A 21,223-nucleotide genomic window follows, 5' to 3' on the forward strand; every position below is an offset into this window, starting at 1 on the left:
CACCTACCAATGCCCTCCCACTAAGGTTACCAGAAGGAGAGGAAGCAGCAGCCTTTCCACTGTCCTTAGACCCAGCTATGTGACTTGCATTCTGTTGAATTTTGCAACTAAGAACTTGTCCTGGGTTTGCTTTGCCCCCTCCTCATCCCTCATCCCTTTAATATGTTGTGAGAGGGGTTAAAATCACGAGTGCTTTATAAACAATCATTCATTTCTGATTGGCAGGGGTGGGAAGGCTTTTCAAGAAAAATAGCTTGATCTTACCACAACTCTTAATGTTCTCACAAGGACTTCATTGACAGAATCACCCTTCAGTGTAAAGTTGATGGTGTGGAGGCCTGTCTCCAGAGGGAGAATCTTGAATGTTGCTAAGGCAACTGATGATCCCTGGAGTTCCCGACGCCTGCAAACGGTTTCTTGGATACCGTGCTGTCCAGTGCTCGTGCCTCCAAAAAGGCAAATGCCTTCACCCACAGATACCTTAGTGCAGTACTAAAGCATGTGTCAAAAAGGGTTAGAAGAGGTTTCCACCAGCTGACTCAGTAACATGTGGCTTATAAGCATGTGCAAAGAGGTATTTTCTTTCGTTTGCCCTGAATCTTCCAGCATTAAGCTTCATTGGATGTTGCCTAGTTCTAGAGCTATGACAGTTCTAGTGTCCACACCTCTTTTCTGTTTCAGAATGGAAAGGAAGGTGGGTGCCCAGTTCTGGCATCCGATGAAATGTGGACATGTTTCAGTGACTGTATTCAACATAGCAGAGATCAACTAACAGCAACTAAGCAGGAAGTGCAAATTATCTCACACACATTACAGAGTTTTGTGAGGCTACTGAATGAGACTTATTGAATGTGCCACAGGCACCCACAGGGATTCACATTATAAAGTGATTTTTTAAATAGAAATTTTGCATTCATAATCTCAATGGAACAATTGAAATTTTGGTAATTTTTGAACTGTTACGAAATTTTGTTTCACTTGCTCTTCCAGTGTTAAGTCTCATCACTTATAGGGAACAATATGCTCTTTGTAAGGGATGGAAGGATCTCTCAGTTTTGGTTCTCTCAGTTTCTCATTTCTCCAATACAGTGGTACCTCTACTTACAATCACGATCCGTTTCAGCGTGCCGTTTGCACCCCAAAAATTCTGTAAGTAGAGTGCCGCTACTGCGTGTGTGCGAAGCACAATAGAGTGCTTCTGCGCATGTGTGAAGCACGCAGATCGCTTCTGCGCATGCGCGCATGGCGAACCCGGAAGTAAACGCTTCTGGGTTTGCCATGTTCATAATCTGAAAAGCCGCAAATGAAGCAAACGTAACATGAGGTATGACTGTATTAAATTCAGTTCTCCACATTTCTGCAGAAAACTTTTTTTAAAAAAAACCCTAATGAAAATTACTCAGCATTTTAGTGCAAATTTCTCCTTCATAAGCAGTTTTTTGTAAGCAGTTTTGACTAATGTATTAAGAGAAATTGCTTGCAAAAAATGCATTTTTACATATTATTTTCATTAATATATTCATTTTAATGCACACTTTAAATTTTTATGTGCAGTTTTTTAACAAAACATTGGTTGGAGAACCATATCATAAAATTGATATAAGTGTGAATTTCAAAGGACGGCTATGCTTGGGTTCTGATATTGTTTTGGAAAGTGCGAATCTGATAGATTTTAATTTTTTTTTTAATGTGAACTGAATCCAACATTTCCCCCATCCCTAACTGTTAGCAAAAATTTCTGTCAGAGCCTTACCCTGGTTCTGGAACCTTTGTAATTGTAAACAGATCCTCTCAATTCTATCTGTTCTCCACGGACAACAGAGTAGGGAACATGGACATCTATGAAGACGTTTTTCATTACCTGCACCTGAAGTGCATCAGCAACACAGATACCTGTGTGAAAATCAAACAGGCAAACAAACAACACCATTTGTAAGTAGTATTTAGTATTTAGTAATTAATTAACCAGTCAGTATTTAATAGCATTTACTAATGCTTTTTTTAAACTACTGGTGCACTTTATACATATGGGTGAGCAATATGGTTAGTGCTAACAGAATTAATAGCTTAACATGTTTATTAAAATACCATTAAAATGCTTTTTGGGAAGGAAGGGCTTTTTGTTTTAAATCTGCAGATTGATGTAGGAAATGGAACAGAATGGAATTATGAGTCAAACACGTGGAAGTTTATCCATTCCTTACGATGATGGTTAACATCGTGGATGTTTTTAATGCTTCGATGGAATTGCTTTGTTTTGGTTTTTTTTAATTATGTATGGATTTTACCATTGATGTTACAAACAACTTAGAAGGCCATATTGGCATGTAAGAAGTATATAAAACCCATTTTCTGATCTTAATGCCCTTACCAGGCAGTGCAAGGGAAGACGGGTTTAAAGTTGTTCACGTTGGCAGCCATCTTGTGCCAAAATATTCCATGCTTTTACTATGCACAATACAAAGAAGGACTTCCTTTTTTCATCCTGAATCACCCACCATTCTCTCTCTCTCTCTCTCTCTCTCTCTCACACACACACACACACACACACACACACCTCCTGGGAGACATCCCAATTCTCCTCTGTGTATTGGACACGTTGGTTAAGCAAAGCTGGGATCTCAGAGGTCCCCAGTTGTCTCATTTTTCATATAAAATTTCACTTGCTCACTAAGAAGGGCTACAACAAAATGAGACATTTTATACATACCTTTGTCTGAAATGCTAACTCCTTGTATTTCCCAGGTGGTGATAGAATCTGGCAATGTCACAGGAAGAGCCTTTGAACTGCATTTATTAGGAGGGGGGAAGGCAAACACATCAAAAAAATGTAGCTAACAAGCATCAGCCAAAATCTTTAAAAAATATAGTACAAAAATGGATTCTCTTATAGCAAAAATGTGTATATTAGAAATTTGCACTAAAATGCTGGTGACTTTTCAGCAGGATTTTTTAAAAAATAATGAAGAAGAAGAAGAAGAGTTTGGATTTGATATCCCCCCTTTCACTCCCCTTCAGGAGTCTCAAAGCGGCTAACAATCTCCTTTCCCTTCCTCCCCCACAACAAACACTCTGTGAGGTGAGTGGGGCTGAGAGACTTCTTCAAAGAAGTGTGACTGACCCAAGGTCACCCAGCAGCTGCATGTGGAGGAGCGGAGACGCGAACCCGGTTCCCCAGATTACGAGACTACCGCTCTTAACCACTACACCACACTGGCTCTCATAATAAATAAAATCACAGATTGTGGCAGAAATCCGGAGAACTGAAAAATGAGGAATTAAGAGAATCAAAACTCACAGATCTGTCCATCGTTACTTGAATGGCTGGGGACTGTGAGACCTCCAGGTATAGGGCGGTATATAAATTCAATAAATAATAAAAATTGAACCTGGGACCTTCTGCATGTAAGTTGTATGCACTGAGACAGTGCTCAATCCACTATAAGGAAGCTACCAGACAACTATCAGACCACTGATCCATCTAGTTCAGTCCTGTCTATACTGGCTGGCAGCAGTTCTCCTGGGTTTAGCTGTGAAAATGTTCTCAGTAGATACTTCAGCTCATTCAAGAGAGCAGTTTCATCCTAGGCCACAGCTAAAGTCAAAATGACTGAGTCTCTCCCAGAGTACTGTACCTGTGAACTGGGTGAACCTCCCAAAGCCAGCTTTCAGGAAAATAGCTTCGGATCTCTGGATCCAAATTCAACATGGCATCAAGGGCTGGAAAATATTTTTTAAAGGAATTTCAGAAAAGTCAGCCAGTAGTCAGGAAGTGCTAGGACCAGCACAGGGATGTGGAACCTGTAGTCCTTAGAGATGCTGTTGGACTCCCGCTCGCATCAGCCCTAGTCACCATGGCCAATGATCAAGGGTGACATGCGCATTTGTATGGATGTTTCCATATAGTGTGTATTACATTTTCTCTCCCCCCCCCCCCCGCCCCTTTTGGCAGTGGAGGCTAGTTTTTAATAGGTGCACTTTGGCTATGAGTTGTGGAAGACCTTTCAGGCCTTTTCTACCTATCCTAGGAGAACAGTGCCCTGACTAACTCCAGCTACAAAAGCTGAGGCTGCTGAACGGACTCTTGAGCTGAGGGAAGGTTTAGTCAGTGGGTGTTGTTTTTGTGTGGGAGGGGGTATTGCTAATGCTGTTGATGTTAAATGTGGAAATTGTTCAATTTGATTGTGTTCTTTTTGATGTTTTGTTGTGTATGACTACTTCTGTTATGTTTTGTCCGGGAACTGCCATCGGCTCAGGGGCGAGAGGGGAAAAGGCGGATGGATTACAGAGAGCCCCCCAAAGATCGTGGGAAGCAGCACTTCCTCAGTGCAGGAAGGAAGCCACGCCTCTAGTGGAGAGGAGATGCAGGGCTTGGAGGAGGCAAAGCGGTGCCAGGACACCTTGCCTGAGCAAAGCGAGGAGAAGGGAGGTCCTCCTTTACCCAAGCCGTCCTTGCGCAGTAGGCTTCCACACAGAGAAGGGAGGCGCAGACTGGGGGTCAATAAACTACTTTGCTGGGGAAGATTTAAGCACCGCCCACTCTCAGATTCTGCCAATGAATGAGCAAGACATGGAATAGAGGTGCTCTGCTTTGCAAAGGTTTTTTTTAGCACCAATAAGAAAGCTTTAGCACAGACTAGTGAGGCATCTTGCCTGATTGCTCTCGAGCAACCACCCGATACTCCTAACATGTTTGTTATGTAATTTTTTATATTTTGTGAGCCACCTTGAGCATTGAGTTTTAACTTTGGAAAGGCAGAATAGAAATAAAATGATTGATTGCCATTACAGCAAATACTATTTACGTACTAAACATTTATACGTATCGTAGGAAACTTGCATGTTTAGGAGAATCTAATGGGAAATCTTGAGGAAATTTTGCAGTTCCATCAGCATCTCCACACCGTCAGCATTTTGCAATAAGGATTTGATTGTATATCAAAACTTAAAACTAAGATTTACCCTAAGTAGACACATTGAAATGAATGGACCTAAGTTCATCGTGCTCGTTAATTTCAGTAGTACTACTCTGAGGACTAGCAACGGCTAAAACCCTGTGTTTATGTAGTTAAGGTACTCAACAAATCTGCTTAATAATGAGGAATTACAATTGGGGAAGTGCATTAAAAAGTGTGAGATGAATGAATGTCTCACAGGAAGATGTGTATACATCCCGAAAGCGAATCAGGATGAAGGCAGTATGAATGCTCATTGCCATACAATCTTCCCATGAACAAATCAGTAAAGACAGGATATAATCTGTTATGAGTTTGGGGAAGGTTGGGGAACCAGTCAAGAAAGTTCAGCTGTGGATGAAGATAGATGGTCACTTTAGTACTCCACATGAGCTGGGCTGCAATTAGCTGCCTCTAAATGAGAAAGAATCAAAGATGTAACAAGTAAGACCAGGCTAGGGAGCTGCATGTGAGTGAGCTGGAAGAGATGGATGCTGCAGGAACTGGGGATAGAGACATGACTTGCTCTGTGCGGGATCTAGAGCTGTGACGAATGGAAAAGCAATATATTTTGGAGTGTTGATACAGTGAGCCCCTCCATCCTATGCCCAATGTTTTTGTGTGTGTGTGTGTTTGTGTGTGTGTGAATCAAACTGTATATCCTAAAGACTCCACAGTCTCTGTTGACCTTCTTAACAGAGGAACCGAGCCCTGGATAAGCGTACAACCCCATATCCACTGCTTAGGGTGGCATGCAACATCTAACATCCACACAAGCTTTCTGCAAGCAGATCAGAATGACTGCTTGAGCATCAGACCCCAATTTGGTTGACTGACCAAAACATCTGTTCGTTCCATTCATCTCCTTTGTTTAAAATCCCCTGTGAAACAGTAGCATGCCTCCAAACGGCGTCATGTGGTAATGTTACCTTTTCTCGCCAGTATTAAAACCTTGTGAGTTTCATTCCGCCGCAGGTTTTCTGCAGTTTCGCAGCAGCGCTTAAAAGCTGCTATGCAAAGGCGTCCACCAGACTTAATGCGGTTGGCTCTCTCGGCACAAGTTTGCATGATGGGATACAGTTCTGCTCCAGTTCTACAGCAGTTCCGAAGGTCTTGTCTTTTAAAGTAGGTTACTGAAATGACAATACATAATGCTAGTCTCTTTCTCATGGCATAGTAAAATCAATACCAGTTTCAGGTTTAGGGCGTTTCCCTGTTAGGGATGTGGATAAAATTTATTATGGGAGTCCCCTTTCCCCATTTTCATTTCTTTTTGAATTTGTGTACTGCCTTCCTACATTGCTGTTAGGGATGGAGGGAATCTGTATGCATTTAAAGCTAAATCTTATCAAATTCAGACTTTCTGAAACAAGATGTGCAATGAAACACAAGCGGGCCTTTGAAATCATCTGAATTTTGCAATGCAATACTTCAATGAAAAAATGCTTACAAGAATGCATATATTAGATGGAGTGCGCATAAAAAGGAAAATATAAGTGAAAATAACATACAGAAATGCATTATATTAGGGGATATTGCTTCCAAGAATGATGGATTTAAAAGAGGATTTTTTAATATTCCCAAATCCCCTATAGAATGTGAAGAACTGAATTTAAGATTGAAAAACCCAAACTGATGGATCCTTCCATCTCTAATTTACAAGGCAGTTTACAAATCATTGTGAAAAACATGACTATAAAAATAAATACAGCAGTTACTCAACAGGGAGAAATTTAATTTTGTTTGCATTTTTATGAGAAACTTCCTAATTTATGTTTCTCAAACATAAATTAGCTGAGCTGAAAAGCAGCTTTCCTTTGCAATTCATACTTCATCAAAGTTTGTGATGCAGTTCTCCAACCAAATAATGTATATAAAAATGCATATAATAGAGAAATTGTGTGCAGTAAACACATATATGTGGAAACAACATTAAAAGTCATTAGCAGGGAAAATGGATTTCAAAAGTGTGCATATTAGTTAAAGCTTTATACAAAATTTTGTATAATGGGAGAAATGTTCACTAATATTTCCATGAGCATTTTTTAAAATTGCAGATTGATGCAGAAATGTAGAGAACTGAATATAAGTTTGGGGAAATGAGAAACCAAGGGAAGATGAAATAGACAGATCTATCTGTCCCTGTCCTCTGGGCAAAATGTTAAATTCGACTCCCATCTGTGGCAGCCACTCCCCATCTTAAGTTACCCATAATGCAATGCCCTAGCCCTTAGATCTATGAAATTATAGATATGATTAACAAAACCAAATATATTTCCCACAAATCGCTTGGTTCCCCTCTTCATCGCAAAAAATGCTATTGAATAAAACATCTGGCATATGCTGTACCCATTTTGTCAATTTCCTCTTCGATGGTGGACCGTGACGATCTGACAACAGATTGACAAGCTTCATCTGCGGAAACAAATCAAAGATAAAACCAGTGGCAATGGAGGGAAACGTGATTTTATAAAGCTGGCAGCGAAATGAAAAAGCCTTGACAACCTAGATATTTAGAGAGGACTTGTGAAAAGGTGTCACTTTGTGGTTAAATGGGATGGGGGGCACCTGTTTCTGTTGAATCATCAGCATTTGCATTGGTCAGGAAGGTGAGTCCAGCCCTTCGAAACACGTCCACATTGCTTTGTCCGCCACCAGCACCACAACCAAGGTCACTTGTTTCCAACTGCAAAAGTGCCTATGGGGGGAGGAAAAGGACAAGAGGGGAGGACTATTTTCAGCTTATATTATCAGGGGTAAGAAACCTGTGAGTCTCCAAAAGCCACTCCCACCTTCCCTGACCATTGGTCATGCTGGCTAGGGATAATGGGAGTGGGAGGGCCTAGGAAACACCATATACAGTGGTACCTCTGGTTACATACTTAATTCGTTCTGGAGGTCCGTTCTTAACCTGAAACTGTTCTTAACCTGAAGCACCACTTTAGCTAATGGGGCCTCCCGCTGCGGCCACGCTGCCAAAGCCTGATTTCTGTTCTCATCCTGAAGCAAAGTTCTTAACACGAGGTACTATTTCTGGGTTAGCAGAGTCTGTAACCTGAACCGTATGTAACCTGTAATTTAAAACCACTGTACCACTGTAATTTAAAACAAGGATGAGGAACCGGCGACCTTCCACATGTCACTGGACTACAACTCACATCATCTACTACCACTGGACTTCAACTTACACCTGCCCCAGCCAGCATGGCCAATGGTCAGAGATAATGAGAGTTGGAGTCAAACAATATTACATTCTGTATATTTAAATGAACTTATTCAAATATTATATATTCGTTGTCAATATTTGCATGCTGTAAATATGAAACATAGATGTAGGGAAACTCAGGCCCAGGAGCCAAATGTGACCCTCTCCCGAAGTCAGATTACTCACTGGCCCTGCTTTGCAGCCTCCTTGAGTGTTTTTGCCTGACCAGAATGTGTCCTTGAGCTCTGGGAATGCTCCTTATTTGTCTAGCTAGAGAGAGGTATGTGAATGTGTGTAGTAACTAGACTACTGCATGAAGTTAACATTTATATTCACAGTTCTGCCCACCAAGGGCATGTGTGCCCCCGGAGGGTGGCCCCTGAGGGATTGAGGCCCTTGGGCTGAGAAAGGTTCCCTGCCCCTGGTGTAACACAATGCAAACAGGTTTTTGTTTTGTTTTGTTTGGAGCACAAGTACGCAACTCTTTCCATGGGCCTTGTCTTCGATCTTGTGATGCCGTAGATTGCCACATCCATAGATGACAAAGCAACCAAAGATTCAAACTGGGTTTTCAAAGAAAGCAAAATGGAATCTCCTGGGCTGTGTGACCTTTCATTTGTTGATAATTTAACCTATATAGGAGAAGAGAGGGAAAAAGAGGATTCACTAAAGGAAATCCATTATTTCAACGGTACCTAACTGGGTCCCAGTTTTCTCTAAAGTATGTGCATATTTTTTTAAAAAAAATACACACACACAATGGAGAAATTCGCACTCCTCTAAGGTTTGAAATTCAGTTTTCCCCCCAGGTAGCAAACCTCGAGTCCTAGTTCTGGGAGAAAGGCAATACATACTGTAATGGTTCTAGGGGTTGCTTGTGCATCTCCACGGCTGGGTGCAAACACCTGGGTGGGTTGCCAAAGTGAACCTTTTCTGTCCGGACAGCCACTCACCCGTCGCTGACTCAATCGCTGGCAGAATCCGTCAGTGGGCGTTTCTTAAACTTCTTCCAGCAAAGAAGCTCTTTGACGCCTAGTCTCCTCCTACTCTCTCTGCACGAAAGCCTTCTGCGCAAGGAGGGCGTGGGCAACGGAGGACCCCTACTCTCCCCGCTGGTCCCAGGCAAGGAGTCATGGGACCGCCTCGCCGCTTCCCCCATCTGCCCCCCTTCTCCACTGGTGCTACGCTGATTCTCTTCCCCAGAAGATGGGCTGCCTCTCCCAATCCCGGGACGCTCTCTGGAATCCCTCTGGCTTTTGCTCTCTCCCTCTGGCACTGATGGCAGTTCCCTGACACATACATACATACATACATAACTGGGGTTCAGCATACATATAAATCCATATATTAGTTGGAGGTGGGGAATTTAAAATGCATTATTATTTTTTGCAAGATTACTTTGAAAAAATGTGCTTTTGGGCAATGTTGCTTTAGAAAAAGGCATAAAATTTTTCATGAGGACAATTTTAATCTTTTTTAAAGATGCAATGAAATAAATTGCAAAGTGATGTGGGGAAGTGTTCAGAAAAATGAGAAGAAAAATGGGAGGAACCAAACTGGTCAGTGTCACCAACCCCTTACGTGTTACTCACCTCAAGGGTGTTTCCACATTTCTGTTCTACATTTAACCAGACTGAATCAGCTACCAACTCTGCAGCTCCCTCTCCTGTAACTATGTAGTAGACAAGTAGGCGGGCTGAAGGGACCATTTCCTTCGTTAGCTGAAATCTTAGACTTTGGTAAGTGGAGTCTTTAACTCTCTCCTGAGTCCCGTGGGCTTTTATTTTCCCTTTGGATAAGATCTAAAGGAAAGGAGGAAAGGAACTAAGTTAAAAACAATGGGCTTTGGATGAGAGAGAGAGAGAGAGAGAGCGCTCCAGGGAAGGCTGGGAGAGAACCCTGCTTGAAACATGGAGACCTGCTTCCAATCAGTGCAGACCATACTGGGCTTGGCCCTGACTCAGCCACTGGCAGAGGAAGAGGAGTGTTGGGGGAGCACACCACCCCCCAGCAGCATGATCCCGGTGGGGTGCCATCGCGGCTGCCCCCCCCACCTGCACTGTGCGCCACGTCCCCGCAGGTGGTGTGCCATGCTCCCAGGACATGCGCCACACCCCTGTAGGTGGCATGTCATGCCCCCGGGACGTGCGCCAGCCCCACCCCCGCTTACCCCACCCCCACCCCGGTGACGGAGCATGAAGCTCTGCCACTGGATTCAGCATAATGCAGCTTCCTACAAAACTGACATTGAGAATCAACAATGTGCTTTGCTTGATGAAACCCTAAAAATGCCAGAGTAATTGGCAGTGAAATTGAAGAGGGCACTTTCAAAGAGTTAGCAGAGTGTAACGTGTTCTGGAGCTACAATTATTAAGGTGTCAAATCTTTCTGAGACATATCATAGCAGGAGGTGATTTACAAGACAACATGTTGTGTGGCAAGTCTATTGGGTTGTATCTAGTGTTAGTCCTACTCGGAATAGACCCATGGAAATTATTTGACCTAAGTTAATCATGGACCTTAACTTCAACAAATCCACTCTCAGTAAGACTGGTACTGGATACAACCCCATATCCACTGCTTAGAAGAAGCTCTTTGCACTTCTCTTCTCATTCAGAATGGAAGGGTAGGCGGGTGTCCAATCCTGGCAGCAAATGAGATGTTGGCATGTTTAAGCGGGGGGGGGGGGGGAGGTTTCAACATAGGAGAAAATGAGCCAGTGCAAACCTGAGCAGGAACAGTGAAAGGTCTCATGCACATTATGAGTGACTGAGACCCTTTGTGGGCGCCATAGGAGGTATATGTAAGCAACACTGGTGCTTCTGCTTTAGTATACATAACACTGAAGAAAGCATAGTGAGAGACAGACTTAAATACTTGTGAATTGGCTGGTCTTTTGTGTCGCCCGAAATCTCCTGACTGAGGTGGCCGCTTCATGGCATGCAATGGCAGGATGAGACCTGGAAGCTTGAAGGACAATTCAATGCAATTCAAGATAACACATTCAGAAGCAAGTGGGTTTTTTTTTCTGTGCGTACCACATAGCTGTAGTGATGTATTTTATCAAGATAGTGGCTTGATGGGTGTATGTTGATGTGAAGGGTATCACCCACACGTAGCAATTGGTGGTTTGAAGCCCAGTCGATGTACAGGTAACTTCCACTGAGGGAAGCATATGATTTTGCCTCGTAGCTTTCACTGGCCTGATTTTCTTCTGGTAAACTGGTATCTGCGGTTTTTATCTGGAAATGACGGGAAACAAAATGAATTTAAATCCACCTGGGCAATAAGAGTCTAAAAAAGTACAAGTCAGCAAGCAGGAAGGTCTAGGAAACATCAGTCGCTCAGAAGATAAGCATTCCATGCAGAAGGTTCTTGGTTCAAACTCCAGCAACTCCATGTAGCGCTTAGAGTTCCGGCTACATGAAACCCTGATGAGTCCCTACCAGTCCGTGTAGGCTATGTTGAGCTAGATGAACCAATGGTCTGACTCAGCATAGAGCAGCTTCCTTTGTTCCTATAACCTCCTATCAGCTGAGGGTCCACTTATTTTGTCATGACTGCCATTCCTTCCCCCACACTCTGGGAACCTGAGGGTGCCTTGAGAGCCACTGACAAGTCAGCACTGACAATACCAAACAAGGTAAACCAATGATCAATATAACGGATGAATCAATTAAATGTTGTGGTTCAAGTCTTAACATGAAACACATCTCATTTTCCCAACCCCTCTTGCTGTCAAGTTTCTAAATATGGTTTAAGACAGGCACTCCCACTCCCTTTGGGGGGGGGGCACACACACAGTATACTTTTTAATAGTATTTTTTGTTGTAATGCACTGTGTTTAAATATAAAAATCCAGTTTTCAAGGTCACCCATCTGAACTAGAAAGCAGGGCGGGGAATGTTCCAAATGAGCTGCACACAGGCCAAAATATACAGTCTCAAAGTACAGCCTGTACAAGAACGGAAACCCGAAAAGAATTTAACTCACTCGAAACTCCAGCACTTTGCAGTCAGAAGGAATATTAACCACAAATAAAGCTGTCCCGTCGTTCTGGCTTGTTTGCCTTCTCCCAGATTCTGCACCTTCTTGAACTAACACGTTCTCTTCCATTTGCTCATTGAAAGCAGTAGCCGTGAAGACAATGGGTATGTTTCTAGCAGGGGCATCTGCCGTATCCTTCACTTGCACCTATTAGCACAGAAACAAAATCATTTCACTATAATACAACCTTCTTTTAAAGCAGGGACGGGGAAGCTCTTTTCAACCCGAGGGCCACCTTCCCTGGGCCATGGGCCAGCTAGGGGCAAAAGTGAGCAGAGCAACAGGTGTCATTTTTACATTTGCACTGTTGAGTAGTTTACAACACAGACACATACGATCCTAAAATTCTCCCCCCAAAAAACACCAAGTTAGCTGTTCTACATACACTTGCTAGAAAACTTGATACTGTTTAGGATCCAGTCAATGTCTAAATCTCAGGTAAAGATTTTTGTGTGAGAGAGAAAGCTTCTATCCACAGAATCACAGAATCATAGCACTGTAGAGTTGGAAAGGGACCCTAACGATCATCTAGCCCAACCCCTGTGAATGTTATGGCTTACAGCTTGTTTTCTGCTGCTCCAGGGAAGCGGACACGGAGCAATGGATCCAAACTACAAGAAAGAAGATTCCACCTAAACATTAGGAAGAACTTCCTGACAGTAAGAGCTGTTCGACAGTGGAATTTGCTGCCAAGGAGTGTGGTGGAGTCTCCTTCTTTGGAGGTCTTTAAGCAGAGGCTTGACAACCATATGTCAGGAGTGCTCTGATGGTGTTCCCTGCTTGGCAGGGGGTTGGACTCGATGACCCTTGTGGTCTCTTCCAACTCTATGATTCTATTATTCTATGAAATAAAAGTGTTAATACTCTTACTACTGCTGAACTCTACCCTCTGTACAGGTAAAAAACAAGGGTATGAAGCACAGCCAGATAAGGTGTGACCTGGGGAGAGTCTGAGGGCCAGATAGTGAGGCTTAGAGGCCTACATTCTGTTCTCTCTCTCTCTCTCTCTCTCTCACACACACACACACACACACAGGCCTGAGGCACATCACCCACGTTTTAAACCATTTTCTTGTACAAAATATCTGTATTCTTTTATTATTAGGAATCAGAGACAGGTAACTGTTACCACATATACAATAGCAATCAAGGGATTCCCAGTCCAGTTGTAAATCTGAGCTGAAACCCTCTACAGTTTTTCACAGGCAATGACAGCAGTGTCAAAAATAACATCCATTTTCAATTAATTTTTGGCATATTTATTGTTGCGAACCACCATGAGACCTATGGATATAGGGTGGTATACAAATTTAGTAAATAATAATAAAATAATAATTGTTGAGTAAATGTTTGCTTATTTATGTATATTGCCTTCACTTTCGGTTGCCCTCAGTTGCCCTCAATCCTGCTATCACATAGCCAAATATGATTGGCTATGTGGTGCTGTGATGCCATCCTGTTCACTGCTGTGGGATTCCTGATTGAATGGAACCAACCCATGTGACCAGGAAGCACGAAGAAACAGCATCAAGGGGAAATCTGCCAAAGGAGCAGCAGCCAGATGAAACAACAGGGTGGGAAGAGAGATGACAAATATTTGCACAAACTAAGTGGATTTATTTGGGAACATTTCTAACTCACTATCACACCAAGTAATAATGTTCTAAAAGGTAAAGGTAAAGGTACCCCTGCCCGTACGGGCCAGTCTTGACAGACTCTAGGGTTGCGCGCTCATCTCACTCTAGAGGCCGGGGGCCAGCGCTGTCCGGAGACACTTCCGGGTCACGTGGCCAGCGTGACGAAGCTGCTCTGGCGAGCCAGCACCAGCGCAGCACACGGAAACGCCGTTTACCTTCCCGCTATAAAGCGGTACCTATTTATCTACTTGCACTTAGGGGTGCTTTCGAACTGCTAGGTGGGCAGGAGCTGGGACCGAAAGACAGGAGCTCACCCCGCCGCAGGGATTCAAACCGCCGACCATGCAATCGGCAAGCCCTAGGTGCTGAGGTTTTACCCACAGCGCCACCCGCGTCCCCTAATAATGTTCTACCATATGCTTTATACTTCTCCAATTTGGAAAAGAGGGAGAAATTTTATTTAGTTCACTTTTAAAGGAAAATGTGCCAAATCTGCACTTTCTAAAATAACACTATGCCAGCCTGCATTCGTTCCTCATTTAATCTGGATTTCCCCATTCTCATTCATTCATTCAAAGCATTTATACTGTTCCCTTCAGCTGGAAAACCTCCCAGAGTGGCTTACAAATTGATTAAAAAAACAAACAGTCCCTGCCCTCTTACTTAAAATCTAAAAAGACATGGCAGGTGGTGGGGAGGGAAGAGGAAAACAAGCAAATTAATTTTTCTGGGGGAAATCTAATTAAGTTGTGTTTGTTTGATCCTGTTACTGGTGATCAGTTTGCAATCTCTGAACAATCAATTTACATCTTTAATCCCCCTCATCTTGACACAAAATAAGATTCTTTGTTTTGAAGGAGTAGATGCTGCATGGGAGCAGGGATCTCATGATGTTGTTATTAACGTATTACGGTAATTCCGCTGACTGTGCATTTCCTTTAGTCATGTTAACCAACCTTAATATAGAAGGGGAGTCCAGGCTTCACAAAGAGAGGAGTAGCAACCAAAGTGAGTTTGTAAGGTGACAGAACATAATGGACACTGAAAAGTTCACTGTCTTCGCTATGGCCACCTGGCAAAAAAAATTAAATGTTTCTTGTGAGAAAAGGACTGAATACAAAAAACAACACCAGTGTCATGTTAGCCATCATGAGTTTCTTTCAGAAATAAGCTTTGTTTAGAACAAAATAAATAACTATTCTAGTATGAATTTTGGCAAATAAATGAACGTTCATGGTTTGTTTGTTTAAGAAATATTGCCTTTATTGATAATTTAAGTATTTCTTGTAAACAACTTGGAGGTTTTACTACAAGTAAAGTGGTATATATCAAATGGTCTATATTAACAAATGCAATAAATAGATAGTAAATTTATATCATGGTTCCCCCTTACTGTTCTTTAAACTAAAATGCTCCAAATATTGCAACCTTTCTTCATAGGCAAGTTGCTCCACCCCTTTGCTAATTTTGGTTGCCTTTTTTCTGAAACTTTTCCAACTCTACACTATCCTTTTTGAAATGAGGTAACCAGAACTGTACATGGTATTCCAAGCCTGGTTGCACGCAGTGTCCCCCCCCCCCCAAAAAAAATGTTTAGGGATACTCTCATTTTCCTGCTCATATTGAAATACTGCCCCTCAATGAGGCCAAACTTAGATTCACAAAATGTTAGGGGTATGCGTACCCCTGCGTCCCTGCAGAAAAAAGCACTGGTCACACAATATGACGTAAGTGGGGCCAGAGATAGTGTGTGTGTGAAAATGAGATAATTACCTGTGGATTCCAGCACTGAAGCTGCTATATAAAGTATTGCGCCATCAAGCTCTTGGAGACTGCCGTAACCTATTTCACCAACAGCCACTCTGCTGTTAAAATTGCACTCTGCTAATCCATTCTCCATCTGATGATCAAGATGCATAACAGTATCAGAAACTATCCAGGCACAGAGACAGTTTTATTCATTTTATTTACAAAAAAAATTCTATACCACCTTTCAGCCAATGATTTCAAAGAGGTTTTAAAAAAAACCAGTTATGCTTCATCTGTACTATACATTTAAAGCAGTATAATACCACTCTAAACAATCATGGCTTCCCCCCACAGAATCATGGGAATTGCAGTTTGCTAAAAATGCTGAGAAAACTCCTTTCCCCCTCATCTATATACAACATAGCTGTCAAGTGTCCCTTATTTGAACAGACCCTTATTCCAGTGCCATGTCCCGCTGCTGTCCCTTATTGATGGATGTCCCTTATATGTCCCTTAAATGATGTCCCTCAAATTTCAAAGGAAGCCGCTCCTCTTCCTCCCTCCCTGCTGGCCAGGGAGGAGGGAGGCTCCAACTGTGTTGCTTGGCTGTGTTGCTCACCCAATAAGAAGTCTAAGAACTGGGGGGTGGAGCTTGCATGCCTTGTGTGTGGCTAGTTAATGCAAGCTGAGGGGTTTTTTGAATGCTGGATGCCATTTTGTTGCATGTGCTGCTGCAAACTTTGCAGTGCAAAGCCAGGCCGGGGAGCCATCTTAAGTTGAGGCTGCATAGGCCTTGTGGTGCATGTGATTCAGATTCTATTCAGTTGAACCTCTGGTTACAAAGTTGGTTGGACAGTGTTCTCGAAGCTACCAGCATGAGTTTGACCAGACTGCAGGAGGACAGGAAGACTGGAGTGCCTGGAACAGGTGAGGCCGCAGGTCCCTTATTTTGGCTGCTGGTCCCTTATTTTCAAATCTGTAAGTGGACAGCTATGATATACAATTCTCAGGGTGGTTTTACTGTACAACCCTCTTCCCAGGGAACACTGGGAACTGTAGCCTTATAAGGTGAATAGATCCACTAATTTCAGGGGGTCCAATCTGAATATAACTTAGTAGGATGCAGCATATACTGCCAATCCTGACCCAATGGCATTGGCTGCCAATCACTTTCTGGGCACAATTCCAAGTGCTGGTTTTGACCTACAAAGCCATAAAAGACTCAGGACCACAATACCGCCAGACCTGCCTCTCCCCTTACAAACTGACCTGGACCTCGCAATCACCACCTGAGGCCCTTCTTTGTGTGCCTTCGCTGTGAGAGACCTGAGGGGTGGCAACACAAGAATGGGCCTCTTCTGCAGTGGCTCCTTGCCTGTGAAATGCTCTCACCAGGGAGGCTTGCTTGGCGCCTTCATTATATATTGTTAGACACTAGGCAAAAACATTCCTATTCTCCCAGGGTTTGGGCTAATTAAACAATCTATGGCCTTTTAAATGGAGTGGGGGTATTTTTTTTGTTTGCTGTTGTTGTTGTTGTTGTTGTTGTTGTTGTTATCTATATTGTAAACCGCCCTGTGATCCTCAGATGAAGGGTGGTAAAGAAATTTTAACAACAACACTAGAAGGACCGTGGGTTCCTTATCCCTGGCATAAGGCAATACAGCAGCGTAAGGTAAAGGTAAACAGACCCCTGACCATTAGGTCCAGTCATGGGCAACTCTGGGGTTGCGGTGCTCATCTCGCTTTATTGGCCGAGGGAGCCAGCATACAGCTTCCAGGTCATGTGAGCAGCATGACTAAGCCGCTTCTGGTGAACCAGAGCAGTGCAGGGAAACGCTGTTTACCTTCCCGCTGGAGGGGTACCTATTTATCTACTTGCACTTTGACGTGCTTTCGAACTGCTAAGTTGGCAGGAGCAGGGACCAAGCAACAGGAGCTCACCCCATTGCGGGGATTCGAACCACGACCTTCTGATCGGCAAGTCCTAGGCTCTGTGGTTTAACCCACAGCACCACCTGCATCAATACAGCAGCATACAGCCAACCAGTTAGACTTGGATAGCATCCTGCAACACGGTGTCAACATAAGCCATTTCACACTATTGCGATGATACCCATTTCTACCACCAAAGTGTTCATCAGTGGGATGGCTGACTGATTCACTTTTGAAATCAGGACACTAAAAAGGACAAAAATAACTTCATTCGTTGACCTAGTTTTTGGGACAAATGCTTCTGAATCCTGAAAGGAGCACCAAAATAGTTGGCAGTTGTTTGCCGAATTACAAATCCTGGCAACTCTGAAGTACGTTTCTCATTTTTAGCTGATCTGAAGAATGAAAAATTCTAAAGAACACCAACATTTTCTTGCCTGGAAAATATATTGGCATCCGCCCAAGTAATAGCAAATATTTCAAACTGAGTTCCCAGAAGCAGCTGGAAATGGAAGCAGTTCAAAGACATGCACTCTCACCCACTCAAGGGAGGACCTGGCGGCAAGCCGGGTCTGCATCATCTTGAATCCAAGTAACTGATGTTTAAGTGGCTTGTGGACTGGGCTGTTAGTTAAAATGTGGAAACGGTTGGCTTCCAAGTCAAACCATTTATATATTTTTAAAGAGTGGAGATTTGGGATGGGGGGGGGAGAAATTCAGTTGGGTTTGCATTTTAATTAACACTGAAACAATGCACAAACCAAAATGATTTTGTTTTGCTTTTTAATTCACTAATTCAAAAGTGTCCAAACTGCATATATGTACATAAATGTGTATTATTAGTAAAAATATCCACATTAAAAATGCATGTATTGTATAATATTAATATATATATGTGTGTGTGTGTGTGTGTGTGTGAAAATAACACAAAAATGCACATATTACTGAAAAGAACATTGGGAGAGGCTTTGCAGTTGGTTCCAACTCATGGGCTAGCGGTTGTCTATTCCTGCTATGAAACAATCTTTCTCATAAACATTTCTAGATGCCAATGGTGGCTGGTGCCTTCTAGGGACTAGTAGAGCATAAGGCAGGGAGCCCAGAAGCAGGTGGCACAAGAGCTAGTGACAGGCAGAGCCAACCAATTATAGTTTTCCCTCCATCTACGTCCCTGCTGAGTCCTGCAAGGGCAACTTTGAACCTAAAAAGGAGGGAGCTGAGAGGCAGTGCCACCCCCTGGACTGCTTGCTGAAGCCAGACTGAGACTGGTGAAGTGCCCCACTTGCCCTGATGGATGAGGTACCACTTGTCTGTTTCAAGAGAGTGCACCTCTGGGGATGAAGTCAAACTGCAGTGACCTCTCCAGGATGCTAGCCTGGGCAGTGTACAGTCATACCTTGGGTTACAGACGCTTCAGGTTCCATTTTTTCAGGTTATGGACATGCCAAAACCTGGACGTACTGGAATGGGTTACTTCCGGGTTTCGACAGCCGTGCATGCACAGAAGAGCTAAATCGCTATTTGGCAATGCGCAGAAGAGCCAAATCGCAATCCGCGCATGCACAAACGCAGCTCTGCGGGTTGTGAACGCTGCAGGTTGTGAAAGTGCATCCCGCTCGTATCATGTTCACAACCCAAACGTCCACTGTATACAGAACTCCTAGGCTGCTCAGATAACAAGACTCCCCTCTCAGCCTCATCATACATCAAGAGCAAGATTTATTCTTTGCTTTTGAAGCATGGATGTAGGAAAAGCTCGAGTTCACGCAGGCAAAATATACTGGTGAGCTGTCTACTGTGAACCTCTCATGTGTGTTAGAATTGGTAGCTTTTCCATGCATACATGCAGAAGTGGCAACCAGGAAATGACAACAACAACAAAAATCCCCTCACATAGTTTCATGTTTACTAAAGGGAAATTCAAGCACACTCCCATCATTCACAGCTGACAGCAAACCAGAACTATGTTTGCTCAAACAAAGTGCATTTCTGTAAACCACCCTGTGATCTCTGATGGAGGGTAGTATCGGAATTTACATAATAATGATGATGATGATGCACCTGGCACAACAAATCCAGAGTTTTTGCTGGGAAATGCACTGAAAAGCATAGGAGGAATGAATAATTAGCAGGAAGATGTTTAAATGCTACACAAGCAAATCAGAACAAAGGCGCAATAAAGTCCAGATATTGTCAAACCACCACGTAAACTTAGTGCAAGCAAGTCAGGATGGATGCTCAATAATAGGTCCTCTGGGAGAGCCCTTAAATGTGCTCTTTCAGGTTTCAAAATGAAAAGCATTGACTGTGAATACAAATATTAATTATTATAGATTTGGGGACACCTCCCCCCAAATCCTACAAATTAATAAATGGTAGGATTTTGATTATTTGGAGTGTTGAAGGGAAACTTGCAGGCCAGTGGGAAAATACAGGCTAAGCTTTCTTTCCAAGCCAGGGCCTCACCTGGGATTGAGGCATTAAAAGGATGAAATGTCATGTTAGCCCATCTAAGAGCCTGAGCGTGGGAAGACAGGGGTTGCCGTGGTGACAGGATGTGGGTTCACAGTGACAGGAAGAGTCTTTTAGAACAAGGTGTGCTAGGAAGAAGATGGGGAAGGAGAAAGACTGGAAGAGATCCCTTTGACTCCAGGGCTGCACTGCTGTAGGAGACAAGCTTTGCTTGAAAGGACCATGCTGTAAGATCTGGACTTTTTAATAAATTGCTGGTCCGAATGTGTTTTGTTTTGTTTTAAAATGTTACATGGCCCTGCTAGAGTACGGCTTACTTTCATGGAAAATCAACAAGGCATCAACTGATGTGGCCTGGCTTCTCAAGCCAAGATAAAACCGTTCTGTGATGAAGTACTGTCTGCTCAATTTCAGTCCAAAGTACCCTGTGGTTTGTTCATGTTTTCCTTATACCCTTGATAGTACTAGTTTAAAATTGGAATGCTGACACTCAGTAACTGTCAGAGTAAACCTGGAGACAGATCTAAACCTCAGAAGCTACACTGGGAACTGTGACAGGAGGCCCGATGTAATTATTTTTGATCCAACCTTACCTCAACGCGTTGCAATGCTCTGGGAAGCATCTTTTTTTCAGCTCCTTGAATTATTCCAAAACGGACATAAACTTGTGCATTAGCCAATCTCTTGTTGTAAAAATATCTTGAAAATAACAGCAAAGTAGAAATATTATTATTATCACTAGTATTACTATTGCTGCTGCTGCTGCTACTACTACTACGATTATTTCAATTTAGTACCCACCCTTTATCATAACACCACAGGGTGAGATACTACAATTTAAAAGACATTATTAAAAACAGTTCAAAACAAAACCACTCCACCAGTTATTGACACTGTTTCACAGAAAACTATGAGCTAAACCTATAGTAGTAACTGATTTATTTCAGACAAGAAGGGTTTTGTTTCTTTGTTTAAAAAATGTATCACAGTGTGGTAAAGACTGAAATTTCAGAAGCACTGGGCACTATGTCACATTAGTCCTACTTGGAGTAGGCCCATTGAAATTAACTGACAAGAGTAATTTAGGTTGATTAATTTCAGTGGGTCTACTCTGAGTACAATTTTAATGTATATTTTACAGTGGTGCCCCGCAAGACGAATGCCTCGCAAGACAGAAAACCCGCAAGATGAAAGGGTTTTCCATTTTCAGAGGCACTTCGCAA

At 42.8% G+C, this 21,223-nt stretch overlaps 1 protein-coding gene across 3 annotated transcripts in view; it reads right to left on the reverse strand.

Annotated features, from left to right (window-relative positions):
• C5 (complement C5) overlaps positions 1-21,223 on the reverse strand; it is a 69,844-nt gene that overhangs the window by 33,594 nt on the left and 15,027 nt on the right. For all 3 annotated transcript variants that reach the window (XM_083422838.1, XM_083422837.1, XM_083422839.1), the window contains exons 8-21: positions 20,594-20,699; positions 15,618-15,744; positions 14,801-14,916; positions 12,154-12,354; positions 11,199-11,402; positions 9,753-9,962; positions 8,643-8,792; positions 7,524-7,653; positions 7,305-7,370; positions 5,885-6,088; positions 3,636-3,720; positions 2,711-2,787; positions 1,754-1,893; positions 265-492 (exon numbers count right to left, since the gene is read on the reverse strand). In XM_083422838.1, the coding sequence (XP_083278964.1) occupies positions 265-492; positions 1,754-1,893; positions 2,711-2,787; positions 3,636-3,720; positions 5,885-6,088; positions 7,305-7,370; positions 7,524-7,653; positions 8,643-8,792; positions 9,753-9,962; positions 11,199-11,402; positions 12,154-12,354; positions 14,801-14,916; positions 15,618-15,744; positions 20,594-20,699 (2,044 nt within the window). The remainder of the gene's footprint in view (positions 1-264; positions 493-1,753; positions 1,894-2,710; positions 2,788-3,635; positions 3,721-5,884; positions 6,089-7,304; positions 7,371-7,523; positions 7,654-8,642; positions 8,793-9,752; positions 9,963-11,198; positions 11,403-12,153; positions 12,355-14,800; positions 14,917-15,617; positions 15,745-20,593; positions 20,700-21,223) is intronic.

This window comes from Podarcis tiliguerta, assembly GCF_965153285.1.
Source record: "Podarcis tiliguerta genome assembly, chromosome: Z".
Classification (NCBI taxonomy): Eukaryota; Metazoa; Chordata; class Lepidosauria; order Squamata; family Lacertidae; genus Podarcis; species Podarcis tiliguerta.